This window comes from Pan troglodytes, chromosome 12, assembly GCF_028858775.2.
Source record: "Pan troglodytes isolate AG18354 chromosome 12, NHGRI_mPanTro3-v2.0_pri, whole genome shotgun sequence".
Classification (NCBI taxonomy): domain Eukaryota; kingdom Metazoa; phylum Chordata; class Mammalia; order Primates; family Hominidae; genus Pan; species Pan troglodytes.
Window position 1 is genome coordinate 12,425,106 of NC_072410.2, and position 23,554 is coordinate 12,448,659.

At 44.7% G+C, this 23,554-nt stretch overlaps 1 protein-coding gene across 1 annotated transcript in view; it reads right to left on the reverse strand.

Annotated features, from left to right (window-relative positions):
• Positions 1–23,554, reverse strand: part of ACOXL (acyl-CoA oxidase like) — a 387,631-nt gene that overhangs the window by 317,890 nt on the left and 46,187 nt on the right. The window contains 5 exon segments of the mRNA XM_016949229.4: positions 2,497–2,583; positions 2,873–2,987; positions 7,407–7,505; positions 7,845–7,931; positions 15,531–15,614. Coding sequence (XP_016804718.3) covers positions 2,497–2,583; positions 2,873–2,987; positions 7,407–7,505; positions 7,845–7,931; positions 15,531–15,614 — 472 coding nt within the window.

Genomic DNA, 23,554 nt, shown 5'->3' on the forward strand with positions numbered 1-23,554 from the left:
GCATGAGAAGTATTTTCCCTGCTACTTCCCAGGCCTGTCGCCACTAAAATACAAAGCCCCTTATTTTACTTCCAGAATTGTTGGTGCTTTTTCCTTGGGGGTGGACATGGGGATGTTGTCTGTTGTTTCCTTGATGAGCTGTGCCTGTTTCTTCCACCAGCCTGGCCCCTTCCTCCTTAGCGAGAGTGGAGGAGAATGGACTCTCCTTCTGTGCAGCCTGCATGTGCATGCTTTGGGCATGTAGTGGATGCACACCTACCTCCCGAGCAGTGACTGTGATTAAGAAAGGGAGAGTTCTAAGCAACTGCAAGAATGGGAAGCTGAAGACAGAGGCAGGGAAGCAGGCTTGCTCTCCCCAGGAATGCAGTGCCTCAAATCCCTCCTCCTTCCCAGTGCTCTCTCATCTGCACACAGGGCAAACTGTTGACAGCAAATGCCTACAATACAAGGGAAAATAGCCACAAGGACAGCAGGAAGTGGGGGAAGCAGTGCGGAGTGGGGAGGGGCGGTCCTGAAATCTGGCAGACACATTTCCTAAAGACACCTGCCGGAGTCTGGGGTCTTCTGTTTGTGAAAACTTAGAGATTTAATCTAGGGGAAAACAATTGTCTTTAGTAAATGTCTTTATTTAGAACTTCACCCCTTGACAAGGACACACTTGCATGTAGCAGCTTACAAGGGCACCAGAGCAGACTTTCTGCCATTGCCAGTGTTTTCAATGCCTGGCACGACTTCACAGAGCTCAGTCTACCCCTCTGCTCTCAGCAACATCTGACGTGCAAGGAACTTTCAAGGAGCCCAGCCCAGCCAGGGCCTCGGTCACCCCCAGGAGATACATCTAAAACCCTCACAAACCCCCTGCAGCCATGCCTGCAGCCGTGGCAGTGGACAGTAAACACTAAGGGGCCAGGGTGGACTGTCCCCTCCACTAAAGGATGGGCCACTTCTTCCCTCTTCTCTTCCTTCTTTTTTTTTTTCTCTCCCAGTCTCCCTTCCTTGGCTTGGCATGATCTTGGCCATGAGTGGTCACTGGAGCATACAGGCATGTCCTGATCTCACCAAATGTTATGGGTTAAATTGTGTCCTCCCCACAAAAAAAAAAAAAAAAATTCATGTATCAAAGCCCTAATCCTTATACCTGTGTATGTGACCTTATTTGAAGATAGTCTTTACAGATGTGATCAAATTAAAATGAGGTCATTGGGGTAGGCTCTAATCTAAATGGCTTCTGTTCTCTGTAAGATGGGGCAATTTGGAGACAGGCATGAACACAGGGAGAACACCAGGTTAACATGAACAAAACCATTTACAGGCCAAAGAGAGAGTCCTAGAACAAATCCTTCCCTCACTGTGTCTGGAGTTGGTTCCTGCTGGTGGATTCGTGGTCTTGCTGACTTCAAGAATGAAGCGGCAGACCTTCATGGTGAGTGTTACAGCTCTTAAAGGTGGCACGGACCCAAAGAGTGAGCAGCATCCAGATTTATTGTGAAGAGTGAAAGAACAAAGCTTCCACAGCAAGTAGCGCGGGTTGCCACTGCTGGCTGGGGTGGCCAGCTTTTCTTTGCTTATTTGTCCCCTCCCATGTTCCGTTTCTGTCCTATCAGAGTGCCCTTTTTACAATCCTCCCCGCAATTGGCTACTTTTAGACTCCTGCTGATTGGTGCATTTTAGAGGGCGCTGATTGGTGCATTTTACAGAGTGCTGATTGGTGCGTTTTACAGAGCACTGATTGGTGCATTTTACAATCTTCTTGCTAGCTACACAGCACTGATTGGTGCATTTTTACAGAGCACTGATTGGTGCATTTTACAATCCCCCTGCTAGCTACAGAGCACTGACTGGTGCGTTTCACAATCCTAGCTACAGAGTGCTGATTGGTGCATTTTACAATCCTCTTGTAAGGCAGAAAAGTTCTCCAAGTCCCCTCTGGAACCAGGAAGTTCAGCTGGCTTCACCTCTCGTCACCACTCTTAGAAGGAGCCAACACTGCTGATACCGTCATCTTGGACTTCCAGCCTCCAGAACTGTGAGACAATACACTTCTGTTGTTTAAGCCCCACAGTTAGCGGTATGGCAGCCCTAGCAAACTAGGGCACTGAGTCAGTCCTCAGGACTCATTAAGGGCCTCAAGAGCACAGAGAGCAGACAGGTGGCCAGGGGTGCAAAGAAGAGAGCTACAGCCTGCCCCCTGAGAGCCCCCAAGTCTCAGATGAGAGAAGACAAAACAGGATTGTGGGCAAAACTACCTCATTACTGGAAAATTTGAGAAACTGGAAGAAACTGAGACCAATGCACATTCATAAAAGGCAATCTACGACATTCCTGAACAGTTCTACATAAAAGACTTCATGAGGCTTCAAAATCCGGACATCTTCTCTGGGGAAGTTTTCTCCACCCTCAGTGCTTCGGTAATATAATGTGGGTTAGATTCTCCCTGAGTCGGGTGGGGAGCAGGTAGGAAGAGTTAGCACAGGAGAAGGGCACCTGGGGACTCACCCTCCTTGTACATCATATCAATAGCTGTGACTCCTGGGTACAAGCTTCCGTTTTCATCCCGGACAGGAACGATGAAACAGTGGGGCCCTAAGGAAGGCATCGAGATCATTATTAAGCTCTCCTTCCTATAGCTTTACTCATGTCCTGGAATGGTATAACATTTCTGTGATCCTCAAACTCATTCAGTTCTGCAACTGTGCACCAAGCATGAGAGCATATAATGTCAAAATGTAATGATAAATTTCTTCATGCATATTAGGAGATAAAGTTAGTACTGAATTATTTACAAGATAAAAGCAGCTCTGTGAAATGGTTTTTCACTGGTAAATAGTACTAATGAAGAGAATTATTCTAGTTGTCTGTATTGGTAACAAACCTTGAGATCTTCCATCTATGATGAGCTGGGCAAAGACAGCTGCATAATTCCCGTACATGGCATTTCCAATATACATCTTCTCCGCATTTTCACACGGCGTGTCAATTACAAACTCCTACACAGAAAAAGCAGAGCAACAGTGTTTCCCTTCCCATGGCTCATTTCAACTCCCTGGCTCAAAGCAATGAATACTGTAATCCCAGCACTTTGGGGGGCCGAGGTGGGTGTATCACGAGGTCAGGAGATCGAGACCATCCTGGCTAACACGGTGAAACCCCGTCTCTACTAAAAATACAAAAAATTAGCTGGGCATGGTGGCGGGTGCCTGTAGTCCCAGCTCCTCGGGAGGCTGAGGCAGAATGGCGTGAACCCGGGAGGCGGAGCTTGCAGTGAGCCGTGATTGCGCCACTGCACTCCAGCCTGGGCGACGGAGCGAGACTCCATCTCAAAAAAAAAAAAAGCAATGAATACTGTGAAAAACAGACCCACACAGCGCAGGGTTCCGTTTCCAGGGGATTTCACAGCAGAAGAGAAGACAATGGGAAGGTCACCTGGCTCCACGTCTTGAAACCAACATGGCTGTGCTATCACCTCAATTCATTTATTTCACCTCCACCTCAGCTTTGAAAATGGCTGAGATTAAAATGATCTTTCAAGGAATAATCCCATCCAGAAAATAAGTTGCCAGTTTTCAATCTTTAAAAGGTGTTTGTTCTCTCCCTCCCAGTCTCTCCTCTTTATAATGCCAGGCTGACATGTGTGCTGTTTGGCTGAGCCTGCCTGGCTTTAGTGTATAAAGGCTTTCTTCAATTACCTTGCTAGACTACTTCATAGCAAAGTTTTGACCTTTAACTCATCCAACACCAAAACCTCTAAAAGCCCTGGTGGTATATGCTCAGCTCTCCATGCCCCTCATCTCCAAATATCCCACCTGCAAGATTTCTAAGAAAGGATGGAATATCCAACGATCTGGGCCCTTAGATGGCTTGTCCCAGGGTCCGCATCTGTGAGTCGCACTTTGTCTGCTGGTGTTCACTCTTTCTGGGCAAATCACTTGGTTCCTCGCTGTTGCCCAGGCCCTGAACCTTCCTGCCTCCATGACATGGGTCTTGGTTTAAATGAAAGCCAGGTAATTGAAGGCCAAAACTGTATGCTTGGATAAAGCAAGACTGATAGACAGCCATGACCTATTCCCACCACTGCTTAGAGTAGCAGCCCAAACAATCTTTATTTTTATAAAAAGAAATCCCTCATTTCAACCTTTGAAAATGTCTATTTCCCTGATCAATGCATATAATAAAGTTTCCCAAAAGAGGTTCGTATGTTCAAGCTCCTAAAATGGAAGAACTTGCAAATGAGTCTCTTTCTTAGGAGGGAAAAATCTTAGACTGTACCATGCAGTTTGTCTCTGAATATGTCCAAGGATTCCAGCTCAAAACAGTCTGAAACTAACACTGGTCATGAAGAAGCAGGAAGAAAACGCAGGGGTTTTGTTCTCAGGCTCGGCTCAAAACTCCGTCTTCTCTGTCCTACTCTCTGGAAGCTGATAGTGGAAATGCTCCCCTCACTTCTTGGCTCTCCCCAGTCTCCACTGCCACCTGGGTTACCTTTAAGCCTCTTGCCAAAAAGGAACTGGCCCTGGTGCCAGCTCTGAATACAGGGCACCTGGGGCAAGTTGGGAGCCCAGGAGAAATGGCAGAGCGGAACTGCACATTTAATTGGAGTTGACAGTATTGAAGATGTGACTGAACTAAACCAACAAGCTATTGATCATGCAAAGATTATCTCAGATTTCAGACTATAAAGTATATAGACAACACTTTCCCGCTGGCCAAGAAATACAGTCTTGAAGCCTAAGAAAATATTCTCTGACATATGTTTGCACAGGGAAACTTTTAACATGTGCAAGAGCTTTTCAGAAACATCAATGGACATGCTGGATCTTTTTAAGAGAAGTCTCTGGAGGCCACCCTTGTCTTATCAGGGTAGCCAGGGCTTCTCAAGGAGAGGCATTGCTTGAGGCTGAGTGCAGAGAAAAATAACAGCAACAAAAATACAACCCATGTGGGTGGGGCATGCTTACACTCAGGGTAAGAAAGTGAAGTGGCAGAGGAAACACTGGCCTGGCAGAAACGATCTGGTGGGGTGGGGAAGGGAGCAGGAGGCCACCCATCCCCATAAACATTTGCTACACTCTGGGAAAGGAGGTTTGTCACTTCTGGCAAAATGCTTGATTTGGAAAGTTTGCATCAGCCCAAACTCTGGCATTAAAGCTGCATCTAAATAACACACACCATTGTGTCAGTTTCTGTAATAATTATTTGTTTGAAGGCCAGCAAAATGGTCAGTGTTGTAGGAACTAAAAATGATGCCTTTGGCCAGAGTTCATAACCTCATTTATTTTTGCTATTTAGAATAAAGTATAAAAATAAAACTCTCTCTTATCTCTTAACTATCCATACCACTACCCAATCCACCTCCCAAAAATAAATGTAAAACAACCAACCCACAGGAATGAATAACCAAAACATGTAAGAGATTTAAATGGTCCTTGGGGAGAGAACACTTATTTAATAAGCTCTAGCATTTTGAAAGGGAAATGAAGGGGAAAACACAGAACCCAGTGAAGGGAGAAATACATTCCTGCTATGTCAGTTCTCGGTGGTATGAGTTTATGATGGGATTGTTCTCTCTCCCAGCCCCACGGGAGACAGTGTTCACCAGAGGCCCCTCGTCATTATGATTGCAACTTTGCAGGTCCCCTATCAGACAGTGGCAGCTGCTGAGGCACGCCAGGTAGCTAAGTCATTTATGCTGTTTGGGGAAAATGGGACCAACACAGGAAATTATTTTTGTAAAAAAGTAATAATTGTAAGAAGAAACAAATAAATAAGAGCTGTGGGTGTTTTCCCCCCATCAACGACAGCAAGGTGACCTTAATACGATGGCTTCGGGAGAGGAAAAAAATCAGCCAGCCAAAAGCCAAAGGATGTTAGGTCAGCATGCCACCACTGGCAGAAAAGCCACGCTGCTGAGGGCAGTCTCACCCGAACCTAACTCACTCATTAACTACATAGCCAGAGTCAGCTGCTTAACCTCCGTGAGCCTCTGTTTCCCCATCTGTAAAGTAGGGACAATAATACATTTTCATAAGATTACAGAACATTTGAAATGATGTTACAAGTAGACTGCTTAGCCTGGTACATGGCACAGCCATGCTTAGTGAAAAGGACCAGTTTAATGTTGCGTTCCTGGGACTGTTGCTGGGAGGAAACATAGAATACTACACAGAGGGAGTTTGATACACAGCATGGCACTTTGCGAGTGGTCAGTATAGGGTAGTACTTGTTCTTACTATGATCTTGGACATCATTTGCTGCTGGAGAGAACTAACATCAGGGCAGGAGGAAAAGCAGGGCATCCTCCAATACACCCCGCCCCTGCATCTGTCATTCCAGACATTGGCCACCTCCAACCAGCAACCCTGGGTCAGGAAACCCCGCTAACAAAAATCCACCTGCTCAAGGACAAACTGCAAAAATAAAGAATAGACGAAGCAGAGCAGCCACACGGCCAGGCAGCACCCGCAGCCACGCTTGGGCACGTGCTTGCACACATTGACTGACATAGCTTCATTTCTAGAAAGTACCTCAACATTTGTTTATCCCTTTGTAGTTCTTAGGAACACCCAATATCAAGCAAGAAACTATAAAGGAGAGTGAGATAAGTACACAGTTGCTTTCTTTTTTGGTGAGGGGCGGGGGCGGGGTGCGTGTAGGAGTTAAAGAGATGGGCATGAGGGTTACAAAGCAGCGTCCCGAGGGTATGTTATGACCCACTACGGACAGAGATAGCAATGTAGAGAGACTCAGCCAACATCTTTTTAGTTAGCAAGAAGGGAATGGAAAGGAAGAAAAACAGAGAAGGAAAAGAAAGGAAAAGGAAGACAAAGAAAAGAATGAAAAGGAAAAACCTCAGCATTGACCATATATAGTAAAGGTAGAAGAGTCAGACTGTTTGGTGACACTCTTGTTTCTGTTGTCATGTAAAATGTCAGTGCAGGTCACGGTAAGGGACAGCGCATGATCCCAGTACAGAAGACTCAGCTCCTGATAAGGTGGCCCCAGCACAGTGCCCTCCTGACACAGGGCACAGTGGAGAGGACCAACAAAGGCGTCTCCTCCAGTCTGTTCCTGCTACTGCTAGGGACGACTACAAAATGGTTTTAGTGTTGTTCTCTTGGAGTTATGACAAGGGATTAAATTCACAAGTGCACACAAAGTGCTTGAAGCAGTGTTCAGTGCCTCAAAGGCACCATATTGCCTCAAAGGCAACATGTTGGCTGATGTTGGGTACATGAAGGCTGAGCACATATCCACGTCTATTAAAACACTTAGGCATTTGATCTGAATCTCAGCTCCCTGGGCCAGAGAGCACACACAGAGGGTGTGAAGCTGGACACAGAAAGAAGGAGATCTGTGTCTGTCCAGGTTTCCAGCTCCCCTGCACGGCAGGAGAAGGACGGATTCCTCACCTGGGCAGAGAGGTCAAAGGTGGCTTCGGTCTGGATCCCTCTCACGTCGCTCCCATGGCCCCTCTCGGTCATTGCAAACATCCCAGTGTATTTCTGCTCCTGGAGTTTACCAGACGTTAGAAGGGAATTAGCTGGTCAGGCAGTTGCTCCAAATGCAGACCCCTCGGACCATTAAGAATGGTGGTGAGAGAGGGACAGGTGGGTTGGAGAAAATTATAAAAATGCAGTCTGATGACAGCGAATGTGAGCCTAACAACATGACAGGCCCAATGCAATATAAAAAAGATAGTCTTGGAATTCTCATTTTCAACAAGATTTTTGCTGATACAAATTCCGTTTTATTTTATTTTTCTTCAAACACATACACACATGCATATCTATCTACTACAGATTTTTAAGGCTCTCCATAGAAGACCGATGTTGAGGAAAATACCATACCTGGAGTGGCTGAAACCACTTAGTAACATGTTCAGGGCTTCCGAGATTCCTGATAGCACCACCAAATAGCCAATAAATTATTCCGCACTGGAAACAAGGACAATACAAACCATCATTAGCAACAGTCAGCCATCTAAAGACAATTAAATCCACGGCCAAACTCCAATCAGGGAGCAGCTATTCAGCCCCCTGTGCTTGACCTAAGCCCTGCACGTGGCATGCTTCTTTGCCCTTCCTCTTCACTGCCTGGTGAGCTCCAGTTTCTCTCTGCAGACATGGCTCATGAGTCGCTCAGGACTGACACAGAAAGTCAATCCTCCATCCTCAGGCCTCCCAGATCCCCCCAACAAATGAATGCTCTGAAAGCTCATTCTGCTTTGTCCTCTCAGGATCTAGCTTAGGGCCTGATGCAGAAGACATGTAACAAAGTGTGTGTGCAATGACCCTCGATGCTGACCCCTGTCTGTGGAGGTGAGTCCTGCCATGAGAAACTGTGTTTCCTTACAGGAAGGTGGATGGAAGAGGCAACGCTGCAAAAGGAGCAAGCATGCAGCTTGGGATGAGCACCCTGGGTTTCAATCCCACTTCAGCTACCCACCGGCTGCAGGATCTTGGACAAATGACATTGTAGCCTCAGCTTCCTCATCTGATAAATGAATGGTGAGAGTACCCATTTACTGAGCTACTGAGCTTACAAGCTCACTGACTCTCACAACAACCCTGGAGAGAAAGCATCATCATCCCCATTTAACATAGGAAATTGGGATTTATAGAGGGAAAGTGTCTCACCCACATCCTAAGAAAGTGGGAAGGGCTGAGGCTGAAACCCAAGCTACCTAATGCCTTATAATACTTCATATAGTGACCATGAGGATTCAGTGAGAGTCAACCACCAAGCCTTTGCTTGGTCTTTTGTGGGTTTTTTGTTTGTGTTTTTGTTTTTGTTTTTCTTAAGAGACAGGGTCTCACTCTTTCACCCAGGCTGGAGGACAGTGGCATGATCATAGCTCACTGCATTGTCAAACTCTCAGGCTCAAGCGATCCTCCTGCCTCAGCCTCCTGAGTAGCTGGGACTAGGGACTACAGGCACACACTACCACACCTGGCTAAGTTTTTTTATTTTTAGTAGAGATGAGGTCTTGCTATGTTACCCAGGCTGGTCTCAAACTACTGAGCTCAAACAATCCTCCCACCTTGGCCTCCTGAAGTGCTGGGATTACAGGCATGAGCCACCATGCCCAGCCTGCCTGGTCTTTTGTAAACCCTGGAAAAGTGTTGCTGACAAAGAGAAGGAGGAAGACAAAGAGGATGAGGATGAGAAGGAGAAGGAGAAGAAACAGGAAGAGGCAGAGTGGCTTGAGCAGGGCCGTTTGGAAGGAGCAGGGTGACTGACTGCAAAGACAGAAGAACTTGAATGTAGGGACATTTGCTGTGCCTGCAGGTCAGAGTTCCTTCCCCCTCCTAGCTATACAACCCCAATTTTCATCTGGGGAGCCCTCCTCCCCTAGAATCTGTCCAAGTGGTTTGTGGGTGATGTTGACCCCACCCCATCCCAGCTTTAGGATGAGTTGGGAGCCCAGGACTGGCTGATCTGGCCAGACAATGCCTCTCAGGATGGATTCATGATCTGGGTGTGTCCATTTGGAGTAGAAGCCAGGACACAAGGCTAAGCTACTGTGGAAGAGAAGCCCTCTTTTGTGAGGCTATGAAATCTGGAGGGATGGAAGCCTGGGGCCATACAGCCATGAGCTGGGGAATGAAGCCAATGTATGAGGACCCGGTTGGGGGAAGGAGGCAGAGTTGAGAGATGGGAGAGACCAGGTCCTGCACACCCAGACCTGAAGCCTGCTGCATCCTAGACTCCTGAATTATAGCAGCCAATAAGTGCCTTTTTTGCTTAGGCAAGTTTAGAGTCGACTTTTTTCCTGGGGTCACTGCATCTGGATGAGCTCTCTGTTCATACCCCATGTGTATGAACAACCTGGTATTAACTTTGTGAAATGGTACTTGATCAACTCTAGCAGCTCGGACCAGCTAACACACTCTGGCATCAGGACAGATGAATTTCACTAATCACATCTGACATGTGAAGTGCTTTTCATTTGGAGAATCATAAAGTATCCTGGGAAGATGATTCACACCCTGATGACTCAGCTCACTTCTCTACAGAATCATCGCAGGCACTGCAAATTGCATTACTAATTCCAACATGGGAAATGGAAGCAACCCAAATGGTACGTGTTTTTTCCCTAAACCATCTTGGGAGTTAAGTTTAAAAAAATATTTTTCTAAAACTCAAACAAGTTAGGTTTTCCACCTCTAAATCTCTTTGGCTGGTGCCTAATGCACTCTTGACAATAAATTCCTCTTCTAGGTTTTAAATCCTTTCCTCCTCTTTAGGAAGAGGGAAAAAAACCTAGAGTGTTTTATCCACATTTTGAAAGCCCCCATTCACTAAATGTCTTAGTAGGCACCCTGGGCTGTGGAAGTGAACCTGTAAGTTTGCAGGAAACTGCAGCAGTTGACAGAGGCAGTGTCTGCATGACCTCAATCCACACAGTCAGGTAAAGTGTGGGGTTCATTTCCCACAAAAGCCACATTCTCTGAAGGGCAGGCTAATCCAACCAAGCTGGGCCAAATGCAGGTGGAGCTCCTGGGGATTGGAAGCGGAGGGCTCCCTGGCCTGACATGCTTTCAGCAGGTGCCTTCTGGGAGGGGCATGGGCCCCAGCCCACAGGCCAGGAAGGAGGCAGACAGGGAAGTGGGGAAGTAGAGGGATTCAGGGTAGATACTGGAGACAGAGTTGTTGGGATGGATTTGGGAGGAGAAGGAAAAAGAGGACTCTGGGAGACACCTGGGTGTGTCTTTAAATTGGTGCCTTTAAAGAAGAGGAAAAAAAAGCAGCACCTCTCTTCACCAATGAGGACACAATGAGAAGGTGGCTGTCTGCAAGCCAGGAAAAGGGCCCTCACTGGAACCTGACCATGCTGGCACCATGATCTTAGACTTTACAGCCTCCAGAAAGGTGGGAAAATAAATTTCTGCTGTTTAACTCATCCAGCCCATGGTATTTTGTTATAGCAGTCCAAGCAGGCTAAGACAGATAATAGGATGGTTCAAATAAGGGAAAATAGAACAGCCATGGAGAAGCAGAAAAGGAAGCATGTCTCATTTCTTTCAGCTTTAGTTAGAGTCCTTCCAGACTGCACCCATGTTTTTGGCAGGAAACTTGGGCTGGCTCACAAGCTAGAGTGGGGATGCAAAGCACCAATAAAGACAATCTTTTTCCCTGGCACTTTGCTAATATGCCCACCCCTGTCGCTGTGAGCCACTCTCAGAGCCAGCCCCCAGCCCTGCCAGCACTTGGCTGTGTGAGTACAAATGAGTTTGTCCAAGGTGCTCAGGGAAATGCAAAGCCACTGGATAAACAGACCTGGAGAGAGAGAGAAAAGGGACTTGAACATGCAGGGCACAGCTGATTTTGATGAATTGATGCTGACGTCCCTTCCTCAGGTTGACAGCCAGCTCATGTGAAAGGCAGGGACCACCAGTGGCTCTTGAGCTGCCAGGGGGATCTGGGGAACCCCTGACTGACCCAGAGCTCACAGGAACTGTTCCCAGCACACCACATGCCCTCCTGGCATCTCCTCCACCACCAATAGAAAAGACAGCCATGGTCCTCCTGGTCAGGACTTGGGGGCTGCACAGTCTATAGGTTCCTCTAATTGTCTAGGATTTCCAAGCTCCAGGAAAAGAAAAATCTCCCACAATTACTGATGTGTGGGACAGCATAGTTAATAATAATTTTCAATTGTCATTTTTATTTCTGGTAAAATACATACAGCATAAAGTTTGCCATTTTAGCCACTTTTAAGCATACAATTCAGTGGCATGAAGTACAGTCATAATGTTGTACAACCATCACCACTATTTCCAAAACTTTTTCATCATCCCAAACAAAAACTCTGTACCCATTAAGCAATAACTCCCATTCTCCCCTCCCTCCAACCTCTTGTTACCTCTAATCTACCTTCTGTCTTTATGAACTTGTCTATTCTAGATATTTTATATAAGCAGACTCATACAATATTTGTCCTTTTATGTCTGGCTTACTTCACTTAATAATTTCAAGGTTCATCCACGTGGTGGCATGTGTCAGAACTTCACTATTTTTTGTGGCTGAACAATATTCCATTTTGAGTTTATACCACATTTTGTTTACCCACTCCTCTGTTGACGGAAACGTGGCTTGTTTCCAGCTTTTAGCTATTGTGAATCATGCTGCAATGAACATTGGCACACAAGTATCTATTTCAGTCCCAACTTTCAATTATTTGGGGTATATATCCAGTTAGTGGAATGCTGGGCTGTATGGTAATTTTTATGTCCTACTTTTTGAGAAACAACCATATCGTTTTGATTTTATATATTTATTTAATACTCAAGTATTGACACCTATTATGTACCAAGAATGTAGGGGTTATAGTTTTCAAGGAGTTTTCCCTCTTGTGGTAGTAAGAGACATAAAGTAATTCCATGAATAAATATATAGATTCAAAATGGGTACACGTTATGGCAGAAAACTATAAGATGCAAAGACAGGTGACAGCGAGTGGATGGGACTCAAGTTGAAGGCTTGAGAGGGGCATCCCTGCGGGAAGGACACGTTAGCTGGGACATGAAGAATGAATAGTTGTCAGCCAGGAGAAGGAGGGGAAAGACCAAGCTAGGGCTAGAAGCAAGTGGTCCAAAGGTGGGTAAAAGGAACCAGAAGAAGGGGAGAGTGGAACAGATGTGACCAGGGCCACACCTGCAAGGACCCACGGGCAACATCAAGGATTAGAGGATGTTTCTAAAGCATAATGGGAAGGAAGGGAAGGGGTTTTAAGCAGGAGACTGGAGTGATCAGAGAAGTATTTCTTTTTTTTTATTTTTCTTTTTTTTTTTTTTTTTTTTTTGAGACGGAGTCTTGCTCTGTCACCCAGGCTGGAGTGCAGTGGTGCCATCTCAGCTCACTGCAAGCTCTGCCTCCGGGGTCCACGCCATTCTCCTGCCTCAGCCTCCCAAGTAGCTGGGACTACAGGCGTCTGCCACCACGCCCGGCTAATTTTTTTGTATTTTTAGTGGAGACGGGGTTTAACCATGTTAGCCAGAATGGTCTCAATCTCCTGACCTTGTGATCCGCCTGCCTTGGCCTCCCAAAGTGCTGGGATTACAAGCGTGAGCCACTGCACCCGGCCTCAGAGAAGTATTTCAAAGGACATTTTCTTTAAGTCCATGCCAATTTCCTTCTAGGATACTCAGGAGTTTTCAGAAAAAAATTTTATTATGGAAAAATTCAATGAAATAGAAGCATCTAATGAACTCAAGGATGGTCAGCTCATGGTCCATTTTCCTTCATCTCCCTCCCCCCGCCACCCCTACCTACTTTCCCTTCCTACATCCCAGGTTATCTTGATGTTTATCCCTGACATCATATCATGTCTTCCCTGAATATTTCCAATATATATGTAAAAGATACAGATTCTTTTTAAAAACATAGCCCTAAAACCATTATCCCACCTAAAAATATAATGATCATTCTCTAATATCATCAGATGTCCAATGCTCAGATTTCCCCAACTGATACATAATTTTTCATTACAAATAGTTTGTTGTTTGAACCAGGATGTAAATAAGACACACATATTGCAATTGGTTAAAATGCTTCTTAAGTCTGCTTTATGCTACAGGCTGCCCCTTCCCTCATTCATTCAGACGATCCCTGTGAAACTCCATGGACTAGGCTCAGTGCAAGACCCTGGAGACCAGAGGAGAGGGCTCCCCACCCAGAGAGCTGCCACCACCTGTGGAGCTGTCCTCATGGTCACAATCCACGGAGGCTTGCTGAAGAGAAAGTAGATGGCAGAGTAGGGTGGGGGTGCAACATGGTAAAAGCACAAACTGGGGATCATGAGAGTCTGGACCAGGATCCTCCGGTATTTCTGAGAGGGGATTTATTTATCTGTTGCATCTCAGCTAGCTGCTCTCTCTGAAAGCCACAGCCAACCCATCCAAGAGGGAAGAGATCGTGCCTGGCTGAAATCACAGGGAGCCCAGTCTTCCTGGAAAAATCTGATGGTGGACACCCTCACGACAAGATGGCACTCACAGATTTCTTTGTTTTTAATTCCTACCTACCAACAGACAATGTCCACACCAAACTGAAATCACCACCATATTGGACTCACTGCCAACTGACCTGGCTTCTTGTCTGATCATTCTGTCTTCATGTTCTAGTTGTAATTTCGCCTCTTTGGGGACATCACGACTGGGTGTTTGGATATGAGGAATCATTTTGAGACCCAGTGGTGTCCAGGGAGGGAAAGGAGGGCCCCATGAAGGACTCTCTGCTGGAAGGCTTGGGCAGCACGAGTGGCTGCAGCAGACACGCCCACCTGAGCTATTTTGTTCGCCTTCCTTGGTAAGCAGGAACATGCAAGATAATTGTCTTCCCTCAAGACAATAAGATGCCATTTTATAACCATTTGCAAAAAAATGGAGAAGTCTAAGAATTCCAAGTATGGAAGAGGATATGGATCCACAGGATCCTATTACATGCTGTTGGTGGGAATGTGAATTGATGCACTAACTTTGGAGAATAGATTAACACTACTCTTTAAAGTTAAGCATTCATTCATCCTATAACTAGCAATTCCATTCCTAGTTGAGTACCTAAGGGAAGATTTTACCCATGTTCAACACCAGACATGGACAAGAGTATTCACAGCAGCACTTTTCACATTAGCAAAATCCTGGAAACAACATGAGAAAGTGGATGAAGAAATGCTGTGGTATATTCACACAAAGGAATATTATACAGCAGTCAAAAATGAATGATCTTCCATTGCTATGTCATTCCCCAAATGACAAAACTATAGAGATGGAGAACAACAGATTAGTGCTTGCCAAAGGACAGGGGTGGAATGGAGGCCAAATGAAACTATAAAGGGGTAGGACCCGGAAGTTTCTGTCTGATGATGGAACAGTTCTATATCTTGATTGTGGTGGTGGTTACATGAATCTACATATAGGATCAAACTGCATAAAACTATACACACACACACACACACACACACACACACACAACTGAGTGCATGTAAAAACTAGTGAAATCTGAATAGGGTCTATGTCCTCTTTAACAGTGCTGTACTAATATTGATTTCCTGATTTTACATTGCATTACTGCTATATAAGATGTCACCATGACTAAAGGGTTCTCATGACCCTATGTACTATTTTTGTAACTTTCTGTGAGCATTATTATTTCAAAATGAAAAGGTTTTTATTTTAAAATTTAATGAATACAGGAACACACAATATGAATCGATCTTAGCAATAATATTTAAGTGAAGAAAGAAAATCACAAAGGATTATGATACTGTTTTCATAAAACTAAGACAAAGGAAAATAACCAATTGATACAAATGTAACAAAACTATACAAAGAAGAAAAGCAAATTAGAAACAAAAACAGGATAGGATACGACGGTTAAAAGGGAAGTCAGGCACAGGTTTTGAGGTATGCAATTTTACCAACACCTGTGCCACTACATAGACTGAGAGAGCTCACGGGGTTATTGTTTTCATTCCTTGGCATGCAAAGCGAGCATGCATTCATGAAGGGCAGGTGCCCGGCGCCTCTCACCTTCACTCCTGTGGCCATGTCCGCCATGGAGAGGACTTCTCCTATGACAAGGCTTCGGCTGACAAAATTCTTTGTTTTCTCTGCCTGAAAATACGATAGACTCAGTATCAAGATTTCCTTATGGTTTTCTGACTTGTTAAATTCACAGTTTTTATAAGAAATGCATGTTACTTTTATAATAAAAAATAAACACAGTAAAAGCAGTTTTTAAATTAAGAAACAATTCCATCATTCTACTAAAGTAAATGTTTTCATCTTTTTTTAATGTGGCTTTCTGGTCTCTAACCTTGTTAGTGTTAAAGACTCTTCTTATACAATAGTCAACTGCATCCGCATGGAGGCCAGCCTCCGACCCTGCGACCGACTCGTCTCGTGCCTTGCTTTGCTTTCTCCAGGTTTGTCCCTCCCAGTTCCTGGTGTTCCCTTTACAGGCCGGCACCCCCACGGTTCTGCCCAGCTCCTCCAATGTGTGCCACAGCCTGCAGCCTCTCTGCATTGATGCCCCAACCAACAGAGAATGCCTGGCTGGAGCTCTGCTGACAATCTTTTTTTTTTTTTTGTACAGACAGGGTCTCGCTATGTTGCCCAGGCTGTACATGAACTTCTGGGCTCAAACGATCATCCTGGCTCAGCCTCCCAAGAAGCTGGGACTACAGGCATGCGCCATGGTACCCAGCTTCAGTGACCATCTTGATGTGAGGGTGGCGGATTGGGAAGTCTGGGAGCACCCTGGACACAGGAAAAGCAGTATGTTTACTTTGTAACCATAGACCATATCAAGGCTTTGATGATTTAAAAATCATGAGGTCCCAATCCCCTCTCCTCACTCACTGTACACAACAGCCGCAAATCCCAAGGCTATACGAACACACTCTTCTCCACCAGTGACAAATGAGGCATGGCAAAAACACTGTACATGTTTCATTTTAAAAATTCAGAGGCAGCCAGCATTTTCTTAGGTGATAGGCCCTTGAGTGGGCAAAGTGCAGCTGTCCATTGTTGAAATCAGTGCTAGTTGTCCTTGTTTGCCAGTCTCTTCTGAGATCCACCCAAAAAAACTGGTGCTTGTTACCCATGTGTATGTGTATGTACATGTGTGTGCATGTGCCTGTGTGCACGTGTCCATGTATGCACGTGTGTGTCTATATGTGCGTGTGCATCTGTATGCACACGTGTGTGTGTGCAAGTGTGTGTGTGTGTGTCTGTCTGTGTTTGTACACTGCTCCACCAGCAGCAGGATGATAACTAACCTTCCTTGAATGACTTTCAGTTTCCACACTGGCTAAAGCTCTCACCCCAAACACACTCTAGATTTTTCCCTCCCACAGGTTTTTACAATGTTTCTCTCAACCATTATTAATTTGAACAAACAGCAGGCTGTCAAGATTTATGACTCTTACCATGGCTCCAACCCAATGCATCTTGTATTGATTATTTCCTAAAATATCTCCAGGCTTGAGTATATAAACCACTGTGTGGCTCCAGCTTCAGCTCACACTGCTGAAGTTATTACCAACAAATAATAAAAGACAACTAAAGCAGATAGTTGCAGACTCTTTTAGAGGGCCCAGGTGTCCTTTGTTGCACAGATCCTCACAACAACCCTACACGGGAGGCTAATAGGACAGGAAAGACTGACCCCATGTAACAGACAGGAAATCCCAGGCTCAGGGAGGTCAAATGACTTGTCCCACCAGAGTCACCTGGGAAGTGGAGAGCAGTATCCTTTATCAGAATCCGGAGCTTCAGGTTTCTCAGCTGGACATCTTGCCACCAGCCCTCCCTGCTCCTCATCATTAAGCCAGAAGAAGTCTTGGGACCCTGAGTCGCCCAGCCTTCCTCATCGGTCCACCCCTATTTTTCACCACCAGCCTTGTTCCCAGAGAGCACCCGACATCAACCTGTCCTGGGCCCCCAGTTCATCTTCCTGAGAGTCACCCTCTCTGGAATCATCACAACAAACCCTTCCTTGACGCCAGCTCTGTTTTAGCCAAACTGAAATAATCAGGAGTAAGCACAGCCCCCCGAATTTCCAACTATTCATAGCTTTCTTCATATTTCATTCTCTTCACGAACACTGTCAGTGCAGGAGTATGACTTTGCCATTAATGGTGTCCAACTGTGGTCATTTTTACTCACCACTTTGAAATTAATTGCAAGGACATTTACTGAAGAATCAATCCAAAATTTAGCCATCATAGAGCATTATAAATTGCCTATGACAATTACTTCCCTTCCCTTGTCTCTGCAGGAGATAGTGACCTTTGCTATTAGATCTCATGGGAAATGACAATAGGAGTTTGCTATTAATTCTCTGATGTTGATTTAAGCATATATTTGTACTAATCCATCTCCAGATGCCAAACCAAAGTTCCAGAACTGAGAATAAGCTTAATAAGAATGACTGCCTTACTGGTATATATTTTAACATCTTCTTCACACACAAATTCCCTATCTTCTTCAATTCTTATTTTATTTCTGATTAATTGTTCTGAATTAAAGAATGTCTAATATTGACAAGTTTCACCTCTCATTGAAATGGCAGCACTAACTGAATGGGCTACGATGATAATGATCAATCAATAGTTATGTGCTCTTCTACATTAATCTTTGCAGCAATTCTACTGTATCAATAGCTGCCTTCATTTATACTTAATATATTCAAACCAAATTCAATCTCCATAGTAGCATGTAAGTTTGTAGTGATTTTAAATAATAATAATTCCATAAATGTATGAGTACTATACCCCAGCTTATAGTTTATCCTAAATTACAGTCCATGCTATTCACATGAATACTTAATAAATTCAGCCTCAAACAGAGGAAGATAGCTTTTCTTAAAATACTCCCCTTTCTTTGTAGAGCACTTGATGTAACAGATCATTGTGATGTAATAATCTGTTATAAACTCTGAAAAAATGTATGTTTTCACAGAGTAGTCTGTAAAAGACATCTATACTCCTCAACTAAAACCACCATGATTCAGAATAGGCTGGATGTGTAGTCTGAGCTGTCTTTCCTCTGATGTTGGCCCACACGGCCTCCTTTGCCAGCTCTAAGCAAGACTCTCACCTCCTGGGCTAACCAGCCCTGGCCTTCCCTCCAAAAGACCCCAAGTCTGGCCACTTCTTTTTTTTCTTTTTTTATATTTATTTATTTATTTATTTATTTTTGAGATGGAGTATCATTCTGTCACCCAGGCTGAAGTGCATGGTGCGATCTCGGCTCACTGCAACCTCCACCTCCCAGGGTCAAGCGATTCTCCTACCTCAGCTTCCCGAGTAGCTGGGATTACAGGTGCACGCCACCATGCCTGGCTAATTTTTTTGTATTTTTAGTAGAGATGGGGTTTCACCATGCTGGCCAGTCTGGTCTCAAACTCCTGACCTCATGATCCGCCCGCCTCCACCTCCCAAAGTGCTGGGATTACAGGCGCGAACGACTGCGCCTGGCCAAGTCTGGCCACTTTTTACATCTCTTCACCAGACTCTTGTGCCCTGGACTATAGTAACAGCCTCTTGACAGGCCTCCTGTGTCCACCCAGCCCCAAACATCAGGCACCATGAGCTTTTTATTAGTAGTAATTATTAAGGTAAAATTTACAGCCAGTGAAATGCACAGAGCTTAAGCACATGAGTTATGTTCAATTATCTACCTGTGTAACCATGATATCAATCAAGAGCACAGGGCATTCCCTTCCCCCAGCAGGCATCCCCATGCCCCTCTACAGTTAGTACCCACCTTCACAGGCAACCACTGTTCTCTTTTCTTTGTTTCTTAAAGATGGAGTCTTGCTTCATAGCTGAAGCTGGAGTGCAGTGGTATGATCGTAGCTCACTGTAGCCTCAAACTCCTGGGCTCAAGGAATCCTCCTGCCTCAGCATCTTTAGTAGCTGGGATGACAGGTCTGCCATCACAGCCAGCTAATTTTTTTTTTTCTGGAAACAAGGGTCTCACCATGTTGCCCAGGATGGTCTTAAACTCCTAGTCTCAAGCAATCCTCCTGCCTCGGCCTCTCAAAGTGCTGGGATTACAGGCATGAGCCACTATCGCCCCCAGCCTAACACTTCTTTTTGTATCACCATCCACTAGTTTGGCTTGTTCTTGAAGTCACACAAGCAGGAAACAGTACGTGCTCTTCGGGGTCTGCCTTCTTCCATGCAAATGAGGCATCTATGTTAAACTAAGGATATCCATAGTTCATTATTAGAATGGTTTCCATCTATGAATAGTTTATAATTTGTCTAAACAAAACTCTTTAGTGAAACTGGGTTGCTTCCAGTTTCAGGCTCTTATGAACAAAGTTGACATAAACATTTGTGTACAAACCTTTTTGGGGACATGTGTCTGTTTCTCTTTTGTAAATCCTTAGGAATGCAACTGTGTGGTTAAAGTGTAGTTTTCGTGTTGTAAGGAATAGCCAAACAGTTTTTGAAAATGGTTGTACCATTTTACACTCCTCCCAACAATGAATGAGAGTTCTAGTTTCTCCACATCCTACCAGCATTGTCAGTCTTTTCCAATTTTAGCTACTCTGGAGGGAGTGTAATGTTATATCACTATAGTTTAAAGATGTATTTCTCAGATGACTAGAGATATGAGCACATTTGCATATGCTTAACGGCCATTTGTAAGTGTTCAAGTCTTTGGCCACATTTTTAAAATTGGGCTGTTTGTCTTTTTATTGTCAAGTTCTAGGGATTTTTATATAGTATGGGAACAAATCCTTTATATCTGGACACAAGTTTTTGTCAGATATATGCATTACAGATTTTTTCCTACTTTGTACATTGCCTTTTTATTCTCTTAATGATGTCTTTTAATGAACAGCAGTTCTTAATTTTATTGTAGACCAGTTCATTAGTATATTTTCGTTTATATGTTCAAGTGATTTTTGAGTCTCCTCTAAGAACCCCTGCCTATCCTAAAAGGACATTCTCCTCTATTATTCTACAAATGTAGTAATTTTTGAGTCTCTGTTTAGGCATCTAATGTGTCTCAAATTAGTTTTGTGTGTAGCATGAGGTAGGGATGAAAGTTAACTTTTTTCCCATATGCTTATCTAGTTGTTCCAGCATCGTTTACTGCCAAGACATTGCTTTTCCCATTGAATTGCCTTGGCAACTCAATTGGTCATATATGTGTGAGTTTCTTTCAGAACCTGCCATTCCATTCCATTGATCTCATTGTCTTTCCTTATGCCAATACCCTGTGACCTTGAGCAGCTTTATAATATAAGGGCTGAAGTCATGTGGTGAGTCTTCTAACTTTGTCCTTTTTTAGAATTGTTTTAACTCTTCTAGGTCTTTTGCATTTCCATATATGTTTTGAAGCAACCTGTAAATTTGGATCAAGGTACTACAACATTTTTAAACTAAGTATCACACTGTGTTCCTTCCTCCCTCCTCTCTCCCCCAACCATAGCGAACACCTCCAATGACTCCAGTTACCCCTGCAGGAAGATCTAACCCTCTGACCACGTCCTCCATGTCTAGCCCTTCTTACTTCTTGCTGGTTCCAGGGGCCACAGAGTAGGCCAGCTGCACAGATCCTGGGAGCATTCTGTAACAAAGGCTGTAGCCACGTACTTCTGTTCTCTCCAAGGGCCTTTGACTACTCCAGGAAAGCCCAGTGCAGGATTGATGAAAGGTGACATTCCCATGGCTCTGTCTAAAGATATTTTTCTCTTTTCACGACATTATTGCAGGACCCTGACAGTGTAGGATTTTCCAAATTATTGCCACAAATGTAATACCGCTTCCCCTGGCAGCACATGCTTACTACAATTCCTAGTTACTTCGAAAATGTTTCTGATTATTAGTGTAATTACAGAATCGATTGATATTGGTGGCAGGTAATAATGAACGTATCTTATTGACATTACCAGCTTGATGTACAAGCTTACTTTTTTTATGCAGCATTCTACATTCATTTTAATGGAAATTAATGGTTGCTTATAATTTTTGGCCCATGAGCAAATATTGTTCCCATTATTCTACATTGTGAGAGATAAATATACCACATGACTACTTAAAAACTGGATTGTCAAGCAGTACTACCACTGAGCGTTCATTCAGCACTTCCTATGTGCCCAAACACTGTCTGGACAACTTACCATGTGTTATGCCATTTGAGCCTCCCATCAACCCTTTAAGGTAAGAATGTTATCGTCCACACTTCACAGAGAAAGAAACTGAGATGCAAAGAATTCAAAAACTAGCCCAAGGCCACAGGGCTCCTCAGTGAAGGAGCAGCCAGTCATGAACCCTGTTCTATCTGACTCCAAAATCAGAAACCCATAACCACTGCATGATGGTGAGAAAATTGTACTATGACCATCCCATATCCCCTTTTCAAAACAATATAAGTATAAATTCATATATGATACATTTCAAAGACCAGATTGGGATATGCATTATTTTTGGGCAATAGAATTTTGTCATTGTGTGTCTTTACCTGTCTGCATTTTTAACTTTCCTGTAATGAACATGCATCATTTTTGATAATGAGAAATTTGTCAGCATTTTTCCCAGTTATGGTTTGTGCATCTTTTTATAGTGTCTGTCTGTAACTGACTCATCTATCCAAGCCTCACAGCATCAGTAGAAGGTAGAAAAGCAGACTTGGAAAACTAGTAAGAGCCAAGTTGGCCCCCGTGCCAGGAACCAAAGGGAATAACACTGCAGGGTTTCAGGTTCAATGTGGCCCAGAAGTCACAGCGCCAACTGGGCATGGCCGCTGCTGCCAACATGAATGCTAACCCTGCCTTCTCCACCTGCACAAAACTCCTGCCTGCTGGCTGGTCCCAATGCGAGCTTCCAATAGTTGAACTCGGCTCACATGCCCAAGACCAGCTTTGTCTTGTGGCAGGAAGGCAGCCACTGGAAACCACTAATGCTACCCACATTCTATGTTTGGACAGCCCTAAAATAGGACACCTGCCCCGACTCCTTGAAGTGGTGTGGCCTCTCCCCAGGTGCTATCATGAGGACAGCCTCCCTCAACCCCACATACACACAGGAGGTCAGTGCTGGGCTCTGTGCAGCCTCTGTGGCCAGTGTCAACCCCGGCTCACCCAGGAGCGCTGCCCGTGCTGATGGCCCCTGTCTGAGCCACCGTCCTGTGATGGATGCACTCTAGCCCCTGGCCCACGAGACAGTGCACACTTGGAAGACAGAGATGGTCTCCTACTCATCTTGAGTTACAAGATTCAATTCTCCCATCCCTCTGTTCTGTCCCCATCACAACAGAAAGACTCTGCAGGGTGGAGCTGCACCATACACAGCTGTGGAGTTTGGCCAACTGGCTTGAATCCCGCCTCTGCTTCATTTACTATTGAACTTTAGACAAGTTACCTTTTCTCTCTACATTTTAGTCCCCTGACTTGTAAAATGAGCACCATATTTACTTTACGATTTGCTATGATCATTTAATGGAGTAATGTATGTAAAATGCTTATGAGCCCTCTTACCCTTGTCCCTACCTCTATGGCCACTTCTCTCCAGTCTCCTTTCTGGTCCTTCCCACCAGGCTCCACTCTCGGGCCTCCCCTTCTCTGTCAACACCCATGCCATGGGGATCCCTCCAGCCTTATGGCTCTAAATTCATCTCTATGCTGATGGCTTCCCCATACCTTGACCCTAAACATCACAAACATGTTGAGATGATCACATCTAAAGACTAGCTCCAGATTTAACCTAACATCTCTTCTAGGCTTCCCACCCAGTATATGGTGACCCTATCCTTCTAGTTGAGTTGCTCAGACCAAATACCAGGGAATCGCATTTTCTTTCCCTCTCTCACTCCACTTCCATGTATCAGTGTCTGTCTACTGCTTGACCTTCAGTAGAATCCCCATTCCTGCCACTTCTCATCACCTTGACTGCAGTCACTCTGGTCCCAGCTAGCACCACCTCTCTCCCTGGTGATTGCTCTCTCCCTGGTGACTGCTCAGCTCCCTGTTTGCAGTCCTGCCTCTCATATAGTATATTTCTAAGCCAGCAGCCCGGAGACCCAGTCAGACA